This window comes from Rousettus aegyptiacus, unplaced genomic scaffold (genome assembly GCF_014176215.1).
Source record: "Rousettus aegyptiacus isolate mRouAeg1 unplaced genomic scaffold, mRouAeg1.p scaffold_m13_p_14, whole genome shotgun sequence".
NCBI classification, from domain to species: Eukaryota; Metazoa; Chordata; class Mammalia; order Chiroptera; family Pteropodidae; genus Rousettus; species Rousettus aegyptiacus.
This window is the reverse complement of record NW_023416289.1, coordinates 8,797,672-8,817,507: the sequence shown is the minus strand read 5'-3', so window position 1 is coordinate 8,817,507 and position 19,836 is coordinate 8,797,672. Positions and strand designations below refer to the sequence as shown.

Here is a 19,836-nt window from a genome sequence, read left to right as displayed (position 1 = left end):
CCATTCATCAAGGCATCTCTTAGACGTGAATTTTTAATTAGAAAACTGGAAGCACTACTTGTGTTGTCTTGCCCACTCTCGGCGCCGACGTCGGGTCACTGAGCAGCACGTGGGGTGAGGGCGCTGGCAGCAGCCCCTGCCCGGGAGCCACCGGTGTGGCCAGGAGTCCGCGCCAGAGCTGGTTCTGACCAGAGGACAGAGCGGCTGAGACTGGCTGTGCAGAGACTCAAGGACGGACAAGTTCTTTTCTACCCAGAAGGTCAAGCCTAAAACGTTGGCAAAACCAACAGGAAACTGAACATTTAAAACCCTCTGACCGGCCCCCTCCGCCCGAAGGCAGCTCTGTTGAAACTCGCCAGTCAGTTCTCTTGTCTAATGAGAGAATACACCCATTTTTGTTTTGAATTCTGATGAGTCTTTTTCATTCTTTGACAATTATAAATAGCTACATAATATCCTAATGTACAAATGTTCATATTTTATTCAACTGATACTCCAGTATTAGACGTTGGGGGGGGGGCGGCGGTGGTCTAGAATTTTCTCACATGGAAATAGAGCAATAAACATCCGTGTCAATACATTTTATGTATCTGTATTTTACTTGTACTTTATAGGTCCCTGGCTTAGGAACTCCAGATCTTTATAGAGTTTTTCATACGTATTCCTACCTTTTTTTCCCCCCCAGCTTCTGGTAATTTCTCTAAGTGATAATCAGATATGTGATGAGATTAATATTCAGCACAGCATTGTTTACAAAAGAAACCCTGGGAATGACCTAAATGTCCAGCGCCAGGGCACTGATTAAATGAATGCTGGAAAGATCCAGAGGACAAAAACAAGGATAACAGACGGGCCACTTCCTGAATCAGTGGGGACTCCACGTACGATGTAGTTGTCAGCGTTTACTCCTTTCCTGAGTGTGTTCTATGTGCCAAGAACCTCCTCAGTTTTGTACTTTATTGTGCTCATTTAATTCTCACAACAACTCTGCGATGGATACAATCATGACCCCCGCTTTACCGCTGGGGAAACGGGCTTTGAGAAACGCCTTGTCTCGGGCCTCGGGGCAGAGCCAGCAGGCTGTGTCACCCTTCCCCATGGCCAGGGGCAGGTGGGCTGAGGGAAACCTCATGGGTGATATTTCCAGGTTTATTTCGTGCTAGTCTACATTTTAATTTTTATTTTCTTCATAATCAAAACAAAGTGTCCTTAGTTGTTTTGTTTTTTTTTTAACTACCCTTTCAAACGTTCCAAAATATGAAGGAAGCGCTATGCCTGCAAATAGACACAGGAATATTATATAAAACAAGGAAGACTGGGTACGACATAAATGTTCAACAATAACATGTTTTGTGGCCTTTAGAAGTAACTTAGGAGGAATGTTTAATGCCATGGAAAAATGCCTGCGATAAAAGCAGCCATAACTGTTCACAAAGCATCATCCCAAACGCCTCTGTGTGTGTGGCTTCCTCCCCCTGCTTTTTTACACTTTTCTGTGTGAGAGCTCTAAAAGTCTACCATGATTGCTCTCATAATAACATCAACCCGACAAACACACGGAGACCGTCATGCGGTTGAGTGGGGACTGGCTGAGCGGGGAGGGCCCCGTGAGGCTCAGCTCTGGACACAGGCCCTGAAGGATGGCTTCTCGAACAGACAAGAGGCCTGGGCTGGGAGATGCCGGTGACCCTGAGCGTCCTCACCTGCTGCAGCTCCAGCTGGCCCTTCCCCTGCCGCATGATGTTGCCCTTTTCCAACAGCTCCTTCTGGGTCTTCTCAAACTCTTCCTTCCCCTGGAGGGGAGACAGGACTAGGCTGAGCTAGAAGCCCCACAGACCTGGTGGGTCCCGGTGTGAGGCAAATGGCCACCAGGTGGCGCTGCACACCGTGCGTGTCCAGGCTCATAACTGCAGCCACCAGGGCCTGGGTGGTGGCAGCTTCCTGAGGAAGCGGCTCTCCGGGGCCTCCTCCACCTCCAGCCAGCCCAGGAAGGGGTGGGCATACTCCATGGCCATGGCCATCCTCCCTGCCCCGGTTCCTCCGCCAGGAATCACATCCACGCCCTAGGCGTACAGGGCCTGCTCACCTGTCCCTGACCACTGGGCCTCGGCACTGCCAGCTCTCAGGCTGGAATGCTGCGCCTTCCGGCTGGCGCCCACCTCTCTGCTCAGAGACACCCCCCACCCCACCTTCCCATCACCTTGTTTGTTTCCCCCACGCCCAGAAGTGTCCTTGTCTTTGCTTATCCTTCGGAATCCATTTCCCCAAACAGAGCAGTGCCACCTCTGCCCTGGTCACCGGAAAGGCTCAACTCCTGCAGGACCCTGGTGACACTAAGGCGCTGCCCGAAGGCCTCGACGGGCGCCCGGGGGGCCAGCGGGCCTGAAGGTCGGAGTGAGAGGAGAGCGCAGGGGCTCACCAAGGCCCTGCTGGGCACAAAGCCTCCTCTGGTCACAAGAGCCCTCTGTTGTGGGGGTGACGAGGGTCCCACGACAGGGGTGAAAAATCAGCTCAAGGAGGGCCAGGGGCTTCCCCAGGGCCCGGGAACCGGGGCGGGGCGGGCACCCACCTGCAGGTGGACGTAGTCGTAATCTTCCATCCAGCCCCCCTCGCTGTTCTCGTACTGCCCGTCTGGGGAGTCCTGCGAGGTGAACTTGGGGGGTGAGGGCAAGGGCCGGGACTGGATGCTGCTGGCCTTGTCGGTGGGGTTGGGGTGCAGGGGGCCGCCCCCCTCGGGCCCTGAGACAGGGGCCTTGGTCCGTCTGAAAAGCAGCGAGGCATTGCCATGCAAGAAGGAAGCCAGCTGCTTGGTGTCCTCTGGCACAGCCCGTGAGCAGGCCACCAAGCGGTCTAGGTCTTCAGGAGTGGCCCCGGGGCCACCGCGGGCACTGTCAAAGGCCTGACCATGGGCCACCAACGTCTGGTACACGTCCTCCATCTTCTGCAGTTGCCGGCTAAGCTTGGCATGCAGCGTGCGGTCAGAAGTGTGCGCGGCGTTGCCCACAGCGCTGCGGGCAAACTCCAGCAGCTCGTGGACAGCCCCCTGGACAGCAGTCACAGCGGCCCGCAGGTCCTGCACCGGGGGCTCCTGAGGCTCGGCGGTGCTGCGCCAGCCCCCGCACCCACCAGCACTGCCCGCCACGTCCAAGAGGTGGGCTACGGTGGCACTCACGCCCTGCTGCAGCCGGCCCAGGGCCTCCACGGCCACCTCCAGCTCCAGGGGCTCGCGGCCCGCGACCGCCGTCTCCAGGGAGGAGGCGGACTGGCTGCTGCGTGTGCTGCCCGTGCTGGAGGCTGACAGGCGCTTGCCATCGGCCGGGGCCTCTCGCTCGGCGGGCGGGGGCACGGCGTACACGCCGTCATCGGCCACGCTGCTGTCGGCTGCCTCAGGCGGAAGGAGCCGCTCACGGGGCACGTCGTAGAGGGTGCCGGGGCCAGGCCGCCGCAAGCCAGGGGGCACATCGTAAAGGTCGGGAGCAGGTGGCGGCACGTCGTACACATCCTCAGCGGGCGGTGAGTCCGGGGGCGGAGCAGCAAGGACCAGCGGGTGGCGGGCTGGGTCAAAGGGCTTGGCCTTGGCGAAGGCAGGGGGCACATCGTAGGTCTCCTCACGCAGCAGTGGGCCGTCGGGCATGTCCTTGCTCACTGATGGAGGAACATCATACACCTGGAGGGCCAAAGAACAGTCAAGGCTGCCTGCCCATCTGCCCGCCTGGGAGCCTGGGGGCAGGACCCAGTCACATACAGACACAGCCCAGGGGCACACGGCTGTCACAATTCTCCCCCACAGAGGTTCTGATCACAAGTTCAGCTCTGGAGCCAGACCTGAGTTCACACTCCTAGCTCCACTGATTACTATCTGTCTGACCTACGGCAGGTGACTCGACCTCTCCGTGCCTGTCTGCTCCCCTGTAGGATGGGAGAAGTCCTTCGCAGGTTCGTGAGGGTTACATGAGGTAAGTCGCTTCGTAACCTCAAACACTTGCTGAGAGATAACTGTCTCCCCACTGCTGCCACCACCGTCACCACCACCACCACTCGGGTATTCTCTACTCTGTGGTAGGGACTTGGCCGAGCTGTTTGTGAGTTACACTCAGGGTGACATATTACTGGCCAACCCTCTTCACTCTCAGAACTGTCTGGGTTTGGATGATAAATTCTGGGTCACCCTGCTCATATCCTGTGTGTTCCTCTCAAGAACCCGTGAAGAAGGCCCTCCAAAGGGCCCTTTTACAGATCAGAAAGCTGAGGCTCTGAGGAATGTCCACTGCAGAGCGAGTGAGAGGTAGAACTGGGGTGTAGTCAGGTCCCTCGACGTCCCCAGCCCTGGAGACAGGGGTCCTTGTCTCAGCACATACACTCGGTCACAGCCAGAACCGCACGCTGTCCTGCCTCAGCCCGTGGGGCCCCGGCACCCCCCGACTGCTCACCGCACGATGGCTGGATGGCGGCAGGCCCTTCTCCACACTGGGGGGCACGTCATAGACATCCAGCGACGGGTCCCGGCCGTTGGGACCCTTGACAGCCATGGGGGGAGTGTCATATACCTGGGGACAGACAAGGTGCAGTGACACAGGTGCCCGGGCCGCTTGAGGGGATGAAGAGCAGACACCCCACAGCCCCAACCCCAGGACCATCCTGCCCTGGCGAGGGCCAAGAAGGCTCAGCTCCCTGAGCAGGGCCAGTCCAAGCCGCTTCCACCCCGGTCCCGACACTCACCTCCTGGCTATACTGGCTGGGAAGCAGCCCCCGAACAGGCGGCACGTCATAGATGTCCTGGGGCCCGGGGCCCAGCAGGTGGCGTGGGATGTCGTACTCATCCTGCTCTGGCTGGGAGGCCTCGAACACATAGCCCTGTCCCATGCGGGTGGGCACCACCACCTAGGGGCAGACACTCACTGTCAACACTGGTCCTGGAAACCGGCCGTCAGGTGCTCAGGGAGCCTCCACGACCCTGGGAGGTGGCCGAGACCCACAAAGGCTGGTGCTCCCCGAGGGCGGGCTCAGAGGCCACTCGGAAGCAGGGGCGTTCTCACCCCTTGGCATCCTCTGTCCTTTCTTCAGTGAAACGCAGTGCCTGGGGAACGCCAGGAGCATCTGGCTCTGGCCAGGACACAGAAGTGGTCCCTACAGCTGCATGACTCAGAAGGTTCCAGAAGAGGGCTCACATGATGGGCTGACAGGATGGGCCGGCCACCCTTGAGTGGGGTACCCCTGCCTGGGGTCACCTCCCAGCTGTGCCCTCCTCAGAAAGGTCTGCCAGTAAGGGGCTGTCCTGACTGCAGGAGCCGGCAGCCTCCTTCCCGCTCCAGGACAAAGCGAGTTGGTGGTGCCAGGCCGCGCCCCCCTCCCGCCGGCCCGGAGGAGGCAGGAGATCCCCACGGCCAAGGCCTGGGGCCTCCGAGGAAGTGGTGGCCTGGCAGAGCAGCAAGTGGCACCCCTGCCTCCCCCGTTCCCCCAGCACATCTTGGGGAGGCTCCTGAGGACAAGCCGATGAAGACGCCCAGACCTCAGGGCCAGTTCTCAGGCAGATGGCGGCTGCGTGTGGGTGTGAGGGAGTAGCCAAGACTAGAACCAAGACGCCCTCTCCCCGCATCCACAGGGCCCTGAGACCACCACTCACCCGAACAGATAACATCGGCCCAGAGAGGCAGCCAGCCTTTCGCCCCTCCCCGGTGCGCCGTGCCCCTGGCCCAGGGTCCAGAGCTGCACACTGCCCACAGCCCCTCAGGTCAGCGCCAGACCCGGCAGGCAGCGCGGGGCAGGCACCTGGCCCGTGGGAAGGGCCGGTGGGCGGCGCCAGGCCGGTGGGCGGCGCCGGCGGGATCCGAGCCAGCTCAGGGCAGGCCTCCCCCACAGGGCTCCCTGCTCTGCTCTTCTCCGACAGAAAGGCCTTTTGTTCCCTAATCAAAGGGGATGTCTGGGACAGGGTTGACTCAGGCCCTCCCCACGCACATCTCTGGGGGCGGCAGGGCTGAGGCAGGGCCTGCCCTTGGGCTCAGGGCCGCCAGGATCTTGTGTCCATGCTTGCACCCAGCCCCCATGACTGGCAGCCAGCTCTGTACACCCTGCGCCCGGGATAGTGCAGGCAGCATGTGCGCACACTGGGCACCCCAGGAGCAGCAGAGTTCCCCCCCCCCCGAAGAACAGGCACCAGAACTTTTCTGATTAGCCTAGGGCTTGGCAGAGTCTCCTGTTCCTGGGCCTCGCAGCAAAGCCAGGCGGAGAGCAACAAGGGCTCGTGGGCAGGCTCTCGCTCCCCACCAGCTGCCGGGGCACGCCCCCGTGGGGTATTCCCCGCCCACAGCACCCCACCCCCAGTGCGTCTGGGAGTAGAGTTGGCGGCCCTCCCCAGACTCATCTCCCTCCTCAAGCTCCAGACTTGAGTCTCCTCCAGAGCTATTTTTAGGCACTGGAACCTGCCAAGAGCAAGGCTCCCAGGCAGGCAGGCGGGAGCTGGCCGGGACGTGGCAGGTTGGCGGGGCCTCGAGGTGAGGCCTGAGGCGGCTCCAGGCCCTGTCCACCTTCGAAAGGCAGGTGGGGACCTGGATCCATGAAGAGAGGCGTGCACCCAAGCCCCCCTCAGCCTCCCACAGATGAGTGAGCAGGGAGCGCAGGCAGAACAGCTCTGGGGGCCCGACCCCAGGCCCTGGGCTCTGGGCAGCTCGCCACTCCTGTGGCTGAATTGGTGACAGGAAGCAGCCATATTGGCCAGCAAATGTTTTTCTGATAGAAAAAAACAGTAAGGCAACCACCAGGGGAAAAAGCTTGTTAGGGAAACTAACTCTCCAGAGAGCTGCTGGCCACTAATCGCAGGCCAGGCTGCCTTGCTCTGCACCTGGGGCTCTGTTAGCGGGACCTGGAGGCCCCCAGGGTCGGGGACACAGCCAGCGTCTGGGAGAGACACACATACTCTTTGCCACACACATCTCAACAGTGCAGCAGACAGACACACAGCAGCAGAGAGAACACACATACCCAGTGCGAGACACACACCCAAAGACAGACAGACCCAGGCAGGGCGGGGGCCCATCGGGGCGTCATAGAGCAGGAGTGAGACACGAAGCTAAGGGCTACCAAGACCCACCGGGATGGGACAGGCCACCTGCCCCGGTCTGCCCAGGTGCCTGACCACCTCCAGGCAGCTCAGCTGCCAGTCAAAGGCCGACTGGCCTTGGCACAGCCCACCCCATCCCCATCTGGGAGCTCGGTTTCCTCCTCTGGGAAAAGGCCCACTACTGGAATGCTGTGGGACAGAACAGGTGACCAACTAACCTCTCGTCAGGAGGGGACACACCTGACATGGGTCCCTGTGCTCCTGTCCCCACCCCATGACCCAACACCACGGGCCTGGGGAGGGGATGGAGCTCCCAGAAGGAACGGGACTGAGCTCAGCTGTGTCCCTCCTGCTCCTGACCCAGCACCACAGCTGTCCCGTTAGGCGCAGCTGCTGCGCCTGACCCAGAGGCACTCCCCCAAGCGTGATCTCACAGAAACGCCCCCCACTCCGGGGCCCCTACTTTACTTCTCTTCTGGTCCTAAAGCCCCGTCTCAGCCTAAAAGGTGCTAACACCCTGCTCGCTCCAGGCGTTGGACCCCTCCTGACCTCTGGCCTCCTCACTCATCCTTTGGTGTCCTAAGTGCCAGGGCCCCACCCCCCAACCACGGTCCTAGCAGGGCTCCTCTTCAGCCCAGCTGACCTCAACCCCTGGAACCAGGAGTCAGTTTCCCAGACTTCTGCGGGGGAAGACAAGGCTTACAGAAGCACGACCTTGAAATGTGGGCACAGATGTGCACACTCTAAGATGTTTATTGCCTTGCTGTTTGTCACAGAGACGTACGTATGCCATCAGGAACCGCCCAGAGCCTAGCTACCCCAACAAGAGGGGACAATGGAGCAAAATCCAGGGCAGTCATCACAATCATGTTTAGGGACCCAACTAAATGCTTTTGCTATCTGATATTGAATGCAAAAGTATGTGTACAAATCTGTGAAAGACTAATAGAGAATTATGCTAGACAAAATATGCCAAAATTTCCTAGTTATTACCTCTTGATGGGGGCATCTCATGTCTAGGCTTTTTCATACATTATGCATTTTTTTTTTTTTTCTGACAAACAAGCATCATTTTCATGATTATGAAATAAAAGCAGATGCAACAGAGGCCCAGGCCAGGAGCAACAAGGCTTCTCTGGCGAGGGAACCTAGACCTCAGCCAGGTGAGCCCAGAGGCTGTCTGAGAGCAAGGCCCTCGAGTGGGTGGGCAACAGACCGATGGCCAAAACGTGGGCTCGCGTCCACAAACTGGCACGAGGGTCTCACTGATGCTTCCTGGCCCACAGATGCACCAGGTAGACTTGTCCACAAAGATTCGCAGTGGGAAGGGAGAAAGGGTGTGCCTCCCTAGGGTAAGCAGAACATGGAGTGTGTGTGTATATATGTAGGGGGGTGGACCATGGCCTGTCCCAAAGCTCACTGGCTAGGCACTGCTCCCTGCCACCACCCACAGGACAGGTGCTCCCCTGGCAGGGCTCTGCTCCTCCGACTAAAGCTCTCTTAGCCTGGGCGATCCCAGCCCAGCATGACACACTTCCATCACTGGCCCATCTCTGGCCAGGTAGTCGAAGGAGTAGGTAGGGCAGGAAGTGGGAGCTCCCGATTCAGGGTTCCTTGGTGGCCAGAGTCCATGGAGCCCCACCTTCGGCCAGCCAATGACCTCTGGCCAGGTCTCCTGGCTGCCAAGCTCTGCCCTGTGGGCAGGAGCAGGGCGACACTGCCTGCCCACCTGTTGCCCAGCTGGCACGGGCGAGTCTCCCACCTCAGCCCAGGGCTGGCTCTGAGGACAGAGGCTCAGTGCTGTGGGGTGAGGACCTACTCGGCCACTGTGTCTGGACACAGGCAGCCCTGGCTCACACATGGAACCTGGGACGCTGATCCCAGCGGAGCCCAGCTGCTACGCCTGCTACCCGGCCTCGCCCACCGGGGCCTGGGCTGGCAGCGAGGGCCCCCCTGCTGGTGTGGCGGGGTTTCCCAGGCTCTTCCTGGGTGAGCTGTAATGGCTGAACAGACATGGAGGAAACAGGGAGGAAGAGCTGGGTATGGCTGCTCTGTCTTCCAAGTCTGGGACTTCTGCTCTTAGACCTCAGGAAACTCCGCTCCCCAACTCTTGAAGGGACTTGTGCCCCAGAAGACACAAGCCAAAGGTGAGGAAAGGTTGCTCCTGACTTAGTGTAAAGCAGCCAGTGGAGTCTGGCCTCCCTCTCAGACCTTCCTACAGGAAGACGGCCTGGGGACAGTGGCGGGCGCCGGTGCAGGGCAGGCACATGTGGAGCCGAGTGCAGGGTGTAGAGCTTTGACGCCTGGCCCAACATCTGACTGGCAACAGCTCACAACGGACTTGAACCGGAGTCTCTCTCAGGGTGACCGTACACTGGCAATCCTAAGGGCAGTGTGCCCCTTACAGGTGCAGGGGTCACAAACAGGTCACCCTGCAGGTGCCCACAGGCCCACTAACATGCCCCGGAAGAGAAGGGTTTGAGTCTGCAGGGCCAGGGATGGCCAGGGGACGGCACATCTCCCCAGAGGACTCGTGGGCACCCCCAGGTACAAGGCGCCGGCCTCTCCCCTTCATCCCTTCCTCTCTTCCTGCTGGTCGGATGCAGACATGCCGGCTGGAGCGCACAGGGCAACCATCCTGGCCCATGAGACCCACGCCGTGGACATCAGACCGTGAGAGGGAGGGAGCTGTGGCCCGCGGTGGGGCAGAGGGCTGGGGCAGCCCTGCGCTGCTCACCGCAAAACCGAGAAACGTAAGAAAACCCTCTCTCTCTCAATCCATTCTTTGGGGTTTTCAGCCACTCTCTGCTACCTGCGGCACTGCGCGTCGTTCCTGATTTCTCCTTCGAGCGCCGTCCGGCTTTCCCGGCCTGCCCACCCTGCCCCAGTCTGGGCCCCTCGATGCACCCCGCGCCCTCCACTCTGTGGGCAGAATGACCTTACCAGGACGTGGGTTAAGCAGCTCATTCCCACTCAAAATGCTCCACCATCAGGAAGGGGTCTGGGTCTTTGGTGGCACCAGACCCCTGGGGGCCTGTCCCCAGCCTGCTGCTCTGGCCTCAAAACCCAAGCCCGACCTGCCAGCTCGGACACAGACTCTCCACACCCCCAGGCCTTTGACAGGCTGTCCTCTGCTGGTGGCACGCTCCCACTGGGGCGCCCGCTGCAGGCAACCTCATGGTCCAGGGCCGGCTCAGACATCTCTCTGGGCTGGCCCATCCTGTCAGCCCGTCTTCAGCAGCAGGATGAACACACTGCCCAAACAGCTGTCTCCCACTCTAGCCCAGACTGAGCACACACCCGCTGCTGGAGCCCCGGAGAACCCAAGGGTGCTTAGCTGGGCCCTGCGGTGCCCGGACACTGGGGCCTGGGCAAGACCCACCAGGGGGCTGCCCCGCCACACAGGGCGGCCTTACCTTTGCCGGCGGCTTCGTCCCCTCCCAGCTGCGTGCATCCATGGACGGGGGGACCTGGTAGATGTCGTGCCCTATCCCAGCAGAAGGTGGCACCTGGTAAATGTCCTGGGCTGGGCTGCCGGGCCCTGGGGGCACCTGGTAAAGGTCTGGGGCTGGGCTGGGAAATGGGTGATGGGGCATCTGCTTCAGGAACGTGGACGTCTGCTTGGCTGGGGGAGACTGGAACTGTGGGCTGGGCCCAGGGGCTTGGTAGAGGCCCTGCTGAGTCTTGCTGGGGGTGGGCACCAGGTAGACGCTGTCGGGCTGCGGTGGGTATGAGGTGGGCAGCATGGACGTGTACTGGGTGGCCGGGTTGTGGAGACCAGGCTGGGGTGGGGCAGAGGGGGCGGGAGGGCCGGGGCCGGGCCCTGCTGGCTTCTTGTCGTGCATGCCCACCAGGATCTTGAGGCGGTTCCCAGGCACGATGCCTTGGCGCCCGTGCAGCGAGCAGAGCCACCAGCCGTCCAGGCCCTGTGTGTCCCGCTCCAGCACCGTCATGATATCGCCCTTGCGGAAGGAGAGCTCATCCGGGGACTCAGCCACGTTGTCATAGAGGGCTTTGGCCAGCACATTCTGGGGAGAGAGGACAGGGTGGGCGTTGAGGGCAAGAGGGTATGCGTGGAGGGGCTCAGCAGCCCGCCCAGCTCCCACCCTGCTCCGGGACCTGAGAGGCATCTGGCCGTGGCACTGAGAATGGACAAAGTAGGGTTTGGCAGGATCCCAACACCTCTATCCCCCAATCCTGGTGCTTCCGATGGGCCTGGATAGTGCCTTAGAATCCTCTCTACAGAATCCACTGCCTCCGCTCCAGAGGTAGCACTCAAGATGTTCTTAAAATCCACTCCCAGAGTCACACTGCAACCTGGACCAACACTGGGGAGAGCAGAGATAATGACAGGAATGGTCACCACAGCCTGGAAAGAAAACAGGATGCACAGCACACCCTCCCTGCTCCGACTCCCTGCTCCAACAGTCTTGCTGCCCTGCCGGTGCGATCAGCCAGGAGGAAAAAAAATGAACGGCAGAGCAGGGAGGGGACACAGGGACAAAATGTTCATCATCCGCAGGCCATATGATCATCAAATACACCATCACACTAGAAGAATCAATAACCGATGAGAAAGAAATGCCTCGGAAGAGACGTCACAGCATAATGTCAAAAGCTACAAGTTATCTTCCAGGAACTAATCAAGCAAAGACTGCAGGAGACCCCGGAGGAGGACCTGTTTACAATCTGTCAAAGGGCCCAAGGAAAAGCCTGAGGAAAGGGGGGAAACGTAAGGGAGTTCACAGTGGGGTGCCCAAGGGCTGTAAAAAGCCAATCAGCCCACGCTTCCTTAATAAATTACGATTACAATCAAAGCGCCCAAAGCGCCGGCAGAAATTGTTTTTTTTTTGTTGTTGTTGAGGAATCTGGCCAAAGAAAAAGAATCCTTCTAGAATTAAATGGAGCAATAAAGGTCCAGGAATAGGCAGGTTAATTCTGAAAATAAAATGCCAAGGGGCGCTTGCTTTCCTTCCCAGCTTTGAGGACAGGCCGCAACTCCAAGTCAGGGGCACAGGGACCCAGCACGGGGCTGGGAGGGGCCCCTGCTCAATGGGGGGGGGGGGGCTGGTGGATGCCACAGGCGGTGCCCACAGCAACAGGGAAGGATGCGACTCTACCACGGATGGTATGAAGAAAACTCACTCACTGCAGGAAGAAAAATCCATTTGGACACTTGCCTCACATTATAAACGAAGAATATTAGAGGCCTAAGAGACACGAGTCTAGAATGAATAAAAGAAAAAACTGGAAGAACTGATTGATTTGTGACTTTGAGATGGGGAAAAATTATACAACGAAACCTCAGAAACGAAGACCCTAAGAACACAGCACAGGGCGACAGCACGAGGCTGACGGGGTGGCCGGTCCTAAGTGACGAGAGAGTGATTGCTCTAGAACCTGGGGGCGTGCCTACAAATCAGCAAGACGAGAAAAGCAACAAAACATGACCAGTGATTTCTCCAAAGGGAGAAAACGAGTGGCCTCGACTATCACAAAGGACGCTCGGGGCTCTAAGCAGCAAACCCGGGCACATCGGAGACGGAGATGCTGCTCTGCGGACCAGCAGGTGAACAGGCACCTGGGGAGTCCATGCCCTCCCGGGGGGAGGTCTATATCCCAGAACACTTTGTGTGAATGTCGTTATGAACAGCTATAGAACAACTCTGTGTAGTTCTCACAGACCCTTATCTGGGGACAGATTATGCTAGTGTGGGAGCTCCTGGAAGAGTAACGGAACGAGACAGACATCAGGAAAAAGTAGGGAAAATAAAGACAAACGAGGAAGGACGGCACCCCCCAGCCCAGTTCCTTGCTGCTGTAACTCTCCTGTTAATGCTCACAGCCACCCAGAAGTGGGCCCTGCTCTGGGGCACCATCGGTCAGCAAATCTTCGCAGAGGCGGGACCTGCGTTCCATGTGGCCCAGGCACACAGAACCCTGCAGCCAAGCAGCCTGCGCGGCCCTGGCGAAGGCCTTGGGTGAGGCTCTGGGGTCGGAGGCGGGAGGACCACAGCACTGGTGACGCGGCGTGGCGGGCCCAGAACCTCGCTGGGGGTGGAGAACCTGGGGGGGGGGCGACCCCACATTTTCAGCCCTCGGCCCCTGCTGTTGCTGCTTCCCTTGCACAGGTACCAGGGTCAGGCTGGGCCCAGGTATAGCGCAGAGGGTCTCCCACCCCAGTTGGAGGGCCAAGGTCAGTACCAAGGAGCCAATGAGGCACCTCAGGGACAGAAGGCCAGGGTTACCTTGGCCTCCTAGGGCAGCAGAAAGCTTGGCTGGGTGCAGCAGAGACCCAGGCCTCAGGCGCGGAGGGAGCTGGGGCTGTGGAGAGGACAGAGCCAGGCCAGCTGGGCTGCAGCCTGCCAGCCAGGCCTCGCCTCTGCTTGCCCTCTTGTGAGTCTCCTGGGGTCTGAGGAAGCAGCAGAGCCTGGTCTAGACGCCTGACTTGGAAAAGGGACCTGAGTTCTGGCCACACACTGCTGTGTGACCTTCCCCATCCGGGCCCAGTCTCGCCCCCAGGACTCCACTAGTAAGGATTGAAGCAGGGGCTAGAATTCCAGACAGAAGGAAGGGTCACGCCCCCTTGGGCAGAAACGGGAAGTGGGAGCCTGGGCCCTGGGGCAGAGGGCAGTGGGAGTGAGGCTTCGTCCAGACCAGAACGGCACTCCCTCCTCCCTCCCCTCCTCCCTCCACACCGGCCGAGCCCTTTGCACTATCTCCCCTGCCTGCCACAAGGAAGATTAGGGAAGAGGGCTGAGCGTCACCGTCACCGAGGCAGCCCAAGGGGGAGGCTGGGCAAGCAGCATGTGCCCCAGGTCCCAGGTATGAATGTTCAGACCCTGGGGAGCATCAGCTGGGAGCCCATTTCTCCAGAGCAGCTAGGGCCCCCAGCCCGATTAAGGGCCAGAGGCAGGAAACTTGGGAGCGAAGTGGGGTAAGGCCCACGGGAGGAGCCGGCCCAGCCAGGCAGCTCAGAGCTCAGGGAGGGCGGAACCGGCCAGTTCACCCCAGCACAAAGGTGAGCACCGGGCAGAGGACCTCGGAACCGCCGGCTGCTGCAAGGCCGTCCACACCGTGATTATGACAGAGTTACAAATGCACTGAAGTATGAATTATGTCTCAGTAAAACATCACTCCAACTTAAATGTGGAGAGGGTAGGAATAACGATGATGGGGGATGCTTTTCCTTCTTGTTTCTCAGAATTTTTCGATTTGTATTTAATGAGCATTTCTTAGCTTTAGGGTTAAAAAAATACACATCCTGAAAGAGAAAACAGTGGACTGCCTCCCAGGCTCCAAGGCAGGCTGGGGCAGAGGATGCGGAAGCAGGTCGAGGCCAGAGCCCCAGGCAGAGCGGGCAGGGGCAGGGGCTGTCCTCAGCCCACTGAGGCTCACGGCCCCATCCCCAGGCTGCCTACGAGAAAAGGAAAAGCAACTTTCCCAAATATGGTCAGCAGCCAGCCTCAGGGAATCACATCCATCAGGGGGCGGGACACCCGGTCCCCCTCCCCCAGTGACCCCAGAACACAGAGCCACCCTACCGGGTCCCCCCAGCCCCTGCCCTAGTGACCACAGGAAGTGCCAGCAGAGTGAGTCACAGGAAAATTCCCCTCTGGCCCAGTCAAAAGGGGCGGGATACAGACAAGAGGGGACTGCCCCTAGGAGGCCCCTTACCTCTTAGGAGGAGGGCAGCCTAGAGTAGGCTGGCAGATGGGCCTCAGCCAGGTGCCACAGGCAGGGCTGGGCATTCAGGGAGGCTGGAAGGTTCTGTCAAGGGCAAGGTCCAGTGGGGGAGGGAAAGGGAAGGCAGGGAGAGTCCGCCCAGGGCCCAGGGAGCCACTGGGGCCTCCTGTGTGCAGGGTAGCCAGCCCCCACCCTTTGGAGTGAGCTCACTGAGCAATCAAGGCCAACTGTGGCTGCAACTGTACAGTCTGGGGCGGCTGGAGCCAGGCTGGGAAGCACCTCTCTCTGCTGGGCACGTGGCACTGGGCGCCTGGCACCAGGAGCTCCTTGCCTGTGTTGGCTGGTGCCCCCACCCAGAGCCCCAGAGGCAGCCCTCTCTCCACAGCCCAGCCCGCGTCCTGGGCAGTGCTGGCGCCGGAGCTCTGGAGCTCTCCGGAGCACTCCAGCTGGCCCAGCATCCACCCCTTTGGGCCTCTAAGCCTCCCCAGCTGCTCCTGAGGCAAGCTCCTCCTTCCTTCTCTCCCAGCCCCTCAGCAGCCACTAAGACCAGACCAACCTGGGCCTGCCTCTCCCTCCCACCGCTGGGTCATCTCGAGCAAGTCCCTTAGCCTCTCTGAGCACCCAGATGCCCTGTGCTAAGACGACAGTCCTGGTTTCATAGGACTGTCCTCTTGTTTAACAAGACTCACCTGGCTCTGCTCTCTGCCAGGTGCTGGGCCAGGCTCTGCGAGGAGGAGGCCTAGCTCGACCACACTGGGCTAACATTTGAGTGGACAGAAAGAGAGCAAACAACTCGCCAGGGCAGGGGGCAAGGGTAGGGTGTCAAAAATAAAGTGGGACAGGGCCATTACATACAGGGTGGTCAGCGGTGGCCTCCCCAAAGAGGCGACATTTCAGGTGACTCATGACGAATGAAAACTAGGCGACCAGGAAACAAGCCGAGGAAGAGCCGTATGGGCAGAAAGGACAGCCGTGAGCCCAGGCGCCGGAGCAGGGGGAGGCGGGAGGGGAGACCGGCTGTGGCCCTGGAGCGGCAGGCAGGCCGGAGCCAGTCATGCCGCAGGATGCCTTGGGATGGTTCGTGGAGAGCTCAGTAAATGTCACCCGAATGGTGGCATCCCACGGCAGGATGAGCCCAGCCTGAGACCTCCTACTATGGACACCCAATGTCTTGCCCCAGCGTGGAAGAGCGGCCAGCTCTCCCAGAGCCTGGCTCCGCAGCCTCCACAGCTGGGCAATCAGGTGCTTCGCCGTCACACTCGCCAGGGGACCGCTGTGACCCCCTGCCGGGGCGCCCTGCCGGAACGCCGTCGCCGTCAGGAGAACGCCGTGTCGAAGCACTGGCACTGCTGCCGGGCCTGCCCTGAGCCTCTGGAAACCTCGCAAGCTGTCCTGCTCCTTCTTCGGGACATGACTCGAGGCACCCCTCCAGGAAGGACCCCGGGCCTCTCCTTGGGCACCCGCTCCCTGTTGCCCACCCCCCGCCACGGAAGTGCTGACCAATATGCCTTCTTACTGCCCACTTCGTGGCCTCCGACCCGGATGCCCAGGATGAGAGGGGCTGTCTCCCTCAGCATGGAACACCCACACATGGGCACCGGGCCTGGCCCAGAATGCACAGGCTCAGGCAGAAGCCCTCCTTGCAGAAGGTGGTGACCTGCCCTCCCTGGGAGCAGCGTGGCCACGCCTGAGGAAGCCAGAAGGCCCTTTGGGGCTTGCTCTCCCCGAAGGGGAGAACCAGAGAACCCTCAGCCCGATGCCAACACTCCCGGGCAGTGGCCTGCCAGCCAGACCCGTTCAGAACAACACCCTGGTTGTTGCACGCGAGAGAGACAGGGCTGCCCCGCAGGCCCTTTCTGGCTCTGAGAATGGCCCTCATTGTGTCCTGGGGCCCGCTGGGCACCAGCCCCACCCAGGCCAGGAGGGTCCTCAGACACGAAGCAGCTGGGCCTTGGACACTGGCGGGGAGGCGTCGGGGAGACCACAGCCATGTGACAGGTATTCAGGTCTCCCCCCGGCTCTGCAGGCCGCCTCAGGGAGCCATGGATGTGCTCTGGGTACCTCCGAAACCTGACTCTGGCAGAGGACACTGCCTGGAGACTGGGAGCGATGGGGGAGAGGCACGACTGTTCACGGCAACGATGACGGCCAGCACTGTGTCAGAGGCACGGCTCTTCTGTATACTTCAGTCATCTCTTTTACCTCTGCGAGACGCCACGGTTACTTCCATCTCACAGATGGAGAAGCTGAGGCACAGAACAGTTACTGGACTTGCCAGGGTCACAGTCTGGAGGCAGCCGAGGCAGATCTGGGCTGTGTGATAACGTGAACGTGGAGCTGGGTGGCTCCTGGGGTAATGCTTGGGTTCACGAAAGCCAGGAGTGGCACTGTCACAGGCCTTTTCCTCCTTTCCTGTCTCCTACCTCTGTCTATCTCTGTCTGTCTGTCTGTCTGTCTGTGTCTGTCTCTTTCCAAGCACACGGCCTCACGTACAGCAGTCACTCAGAAAACACTAGTTCCCTTCACACTCAGAACTATCTCAAACATGGGCCGAGTTTATTTCTGGGATACTGTTTGCTTGTCCCAAGGAGCCATGGTGGCCAATGAAGACAGGCTGGAGTCTGCGCCCATATCCCCTGCTCGTTTGTTTCCTGGAGCCCCCTGGAGGGGCAGCGGAACCGGCCCCCTGGCCAGGGTGCTGACCTCCCCTTTACCCTGGCCCCAGACTGCGGTGGAACTCTGAGGACAGTGCCTCTTCCCTTCCGAGAGGTCCCCGCACTCGCGTCCTGGGTAGAGCTCCGAGACTAGCAGCCTTAGCATCGCTCTCCCCTAACACGCCCAGGGACAACTGAGTGGGCAGGATCTTGGCTCAGGCTCTCAGTGCCGGCAGGGAGCAAGTGTGGGCCAGCCCCAGTTCCAGAGCCATTCCAGGGGCAGCACGGCTCCTGCCCTGCCTACCTCAGGAGCCTGAGGCTCAGAGGACAGAGCAGGGGCCACGTGTGGGTCCTCAGTCCCATGCCTGATACTCAGCAGCCAGAGGACAGGTCTGTAGAACGAACCACCTAAAATCCACCTGTGGGCGGCCACTGCCAGTGGCTCCCCGTAACAAGCATGAGCCACGCCTGGCCTTGGCTGCGGCAGCAATAGCAGATGCCTTTGAGTCCAGGGCCGACTCTAGGCCGGAAGCAGGCCCCTGTCCCCACCCTTACCAGGATGTCCCAGGCACTGTCCCTGGGAGGCTGAGTGGAAGAGAGGTGAAATGGGGAGGGCTCTGCTACTGCAAGACATGGCATTTGCAGCTGCAACATACCAGAGATGGTAGGGACAGGTGGGCCTGGGGTCAGTACCAAGGAGGCCCTGTGGGTGGGGTAAGGGCAAAGCCCTCCACCCTCCAGCCCACTCCAACTGCTGGCAGCTTGAAAATGGTCCCCAGGCCCCTTAGAACCCTTACCACTGCCACCCAGCCCAGAGAATCCACCCAGGGTGGCAGACCCCAGGCCTGTGTGCGTGACACTCCCTCCGCCCCTCAGTGGGACCCTGCTGGGAGTATTCACAGGTCTTTGGCAGAGGGGCTCAGCATGAGGCTGACCTTACTTCAGGGACAGCACCAGGCCCAGAGTTGGGGTAATATCCCCTGGACACAGATTTGTCATCACAGAGAGCACAGGCAGAAGGGACAGCAGGGGCTTCACTCCTTACAAGACCTTGGTTTCTCCACTTGACATCTAAAGCCCCTGAGAGCTCTGCCCACTCCAGTCCTAAATGAGAACTTTCCGCAGGCCTTAAAGCACTACTACTACCTGCCTGAGCCGGAGTGGAGGGGGGTACGATGGCACAAGAAGTGTGGTTCTCCAGCTCAAAAGCAAAAAAAAATAAAACAACAACAACAACGACCCAACCCCTGATTTCTGGGATGAGCAATGGATGTGGGACAGGACATGGAGCCCTGGTCCTCCAGTCTCCAAGCTCCTTCTACCCCAGGCCAGTGCTTCACCCCACTCCTCACCTAGAGAGGGGAGGGAGTTAGGGCAGCAAGGAGGGTGGAGCCAGGGCCCACCCTGGTGCTGGAGGCCCGATCTCACCTCCTTAGAGGGAGACCGCCCCTGCAGCCTTTCAACTGCGGGCCCTAAGGACCCAGAGAAAGAGGAGCTCACCTAGTGGCTTTGCTGAAGAGCGACCCCTATCACCTCCACCCTACACCCTACCCACCAAGTCTGACTCCAGCATTGTTCCTCACTCCTCCAAGAAGCCTCCTGCGTACGCACCTGGCTGCTTTTGGCTGTAGGTTCTTAGGGGCCAGGGGTGGGAGCTCCCCAGGAGAAAAAGGTGGTGGGCCTTCCTAAAAGAACAATGGGTCCAGAATGGGGCCACAAAGGGGCACAGACCTGGGGGCAGAGGGGCCCCACCTAGTTGGCAGCCCCAGTAGAGCATGGCAGCACCCCAAGGACCAGAGTGGGGCAGAAGAGAAGCCTAAGTTCTGGATCCAGCCCTGTGCCTTGGTCTCCCCATTTGTACCATCTGTGTGACTAGCAGAGAGAATGGCTGTCCCACGGGCATTTCCGGCTCAGATAAGATGTTCTAGTGGCACTGCCCTTACTTCGATCCCTTGCCCAGGCCTGTGGAGCTGATGCCAGCCCACAGCACTCACCCCCATGCTCGGCACAAGCAGCCATGGCTAGAGGTATCAGGTGTTGTTCCTGAAGCTGAGGGTGACTGTCCTGGCCTGCCTCCACCCAGCTCCCACGGGGCCTCTTCCTTGCCCAGGGCAAGCGGGAGGCGGCTGGCAGGGAATGTCAGCAGCTCTTGCCAGACCTCCCTTCACTGTAGGCTCCACCTGTGCCCAACCCCACTCCTGCTCCTCCTGCTCCCCTGCACCTGGCACACACCTGCTCTTCTGGGCCTGACAGCCCTGTCACCCCTCTACTCCCACCATCGGTTTTTCACCAAGGAAAGGAAATGGGCACTGGAGAGAGTGGCCTCTAGCCCAGGCAGATGAGAACATCTCCCGGCCTGGCTTGAGTCTGCAGACAAGCCACAGGAACCTGGAGGGTGCCTCCCGGGCTAGCCCCTTCCTCATGGCAGAGGTGTGGGAA

The 19,836-nt window shown here is 60.0% G+C and overlaps 1 protein-coding gene across 7 annotated transcripts in view; it reads right to left on the bottom strand.

The window, feature by feature from the left end:
- BCAR1 (BCAR1 scaffold protein, Cas family member) overlaps window positions 1-19,836 on the bottom strand; it is a 35,497-nt gene that overhangs the window by 1,750 nt on the left and 13,911 nt on the right. For 4 of the 7 annotated variants that reach the window (XM_036231339.1, XM_016130068.2, XM_016130067.2 and 1 more), the window contains exons 2-6: window positions 10,474-11,085; window positions 4,720-4,881; window positions 4,431-4,547; window positions 2,570-3,667; window positions 1,704-1,793 (exon numbers count right to left, since the gene is read on the bottom strand). In XM_036231339.1, coding sequence (XP_036087232.1) covers window positions 1,704-1,793; window positions 2,570-3,667; window positions 4,431-4,547; window positions 4,720-4,881; window positions 10,474-11,085 — 2,079 coding nt within the window. Of the gene's footprint in view, window positions 1-1,703; window positions 1,794-2,569; window positions 3,668-4,430; window positions 4,548-4,719; window positions 4,882-10,473; window positions 11,086-11,176; window positions 11,202-19,391; window positions 19,416-19,836 lie in introns of those variants that run through there. The other 3 variants (XM_036231341.1, XM_036231343.1, XM_036231340.1) reach the window with 3 other exon arrangements.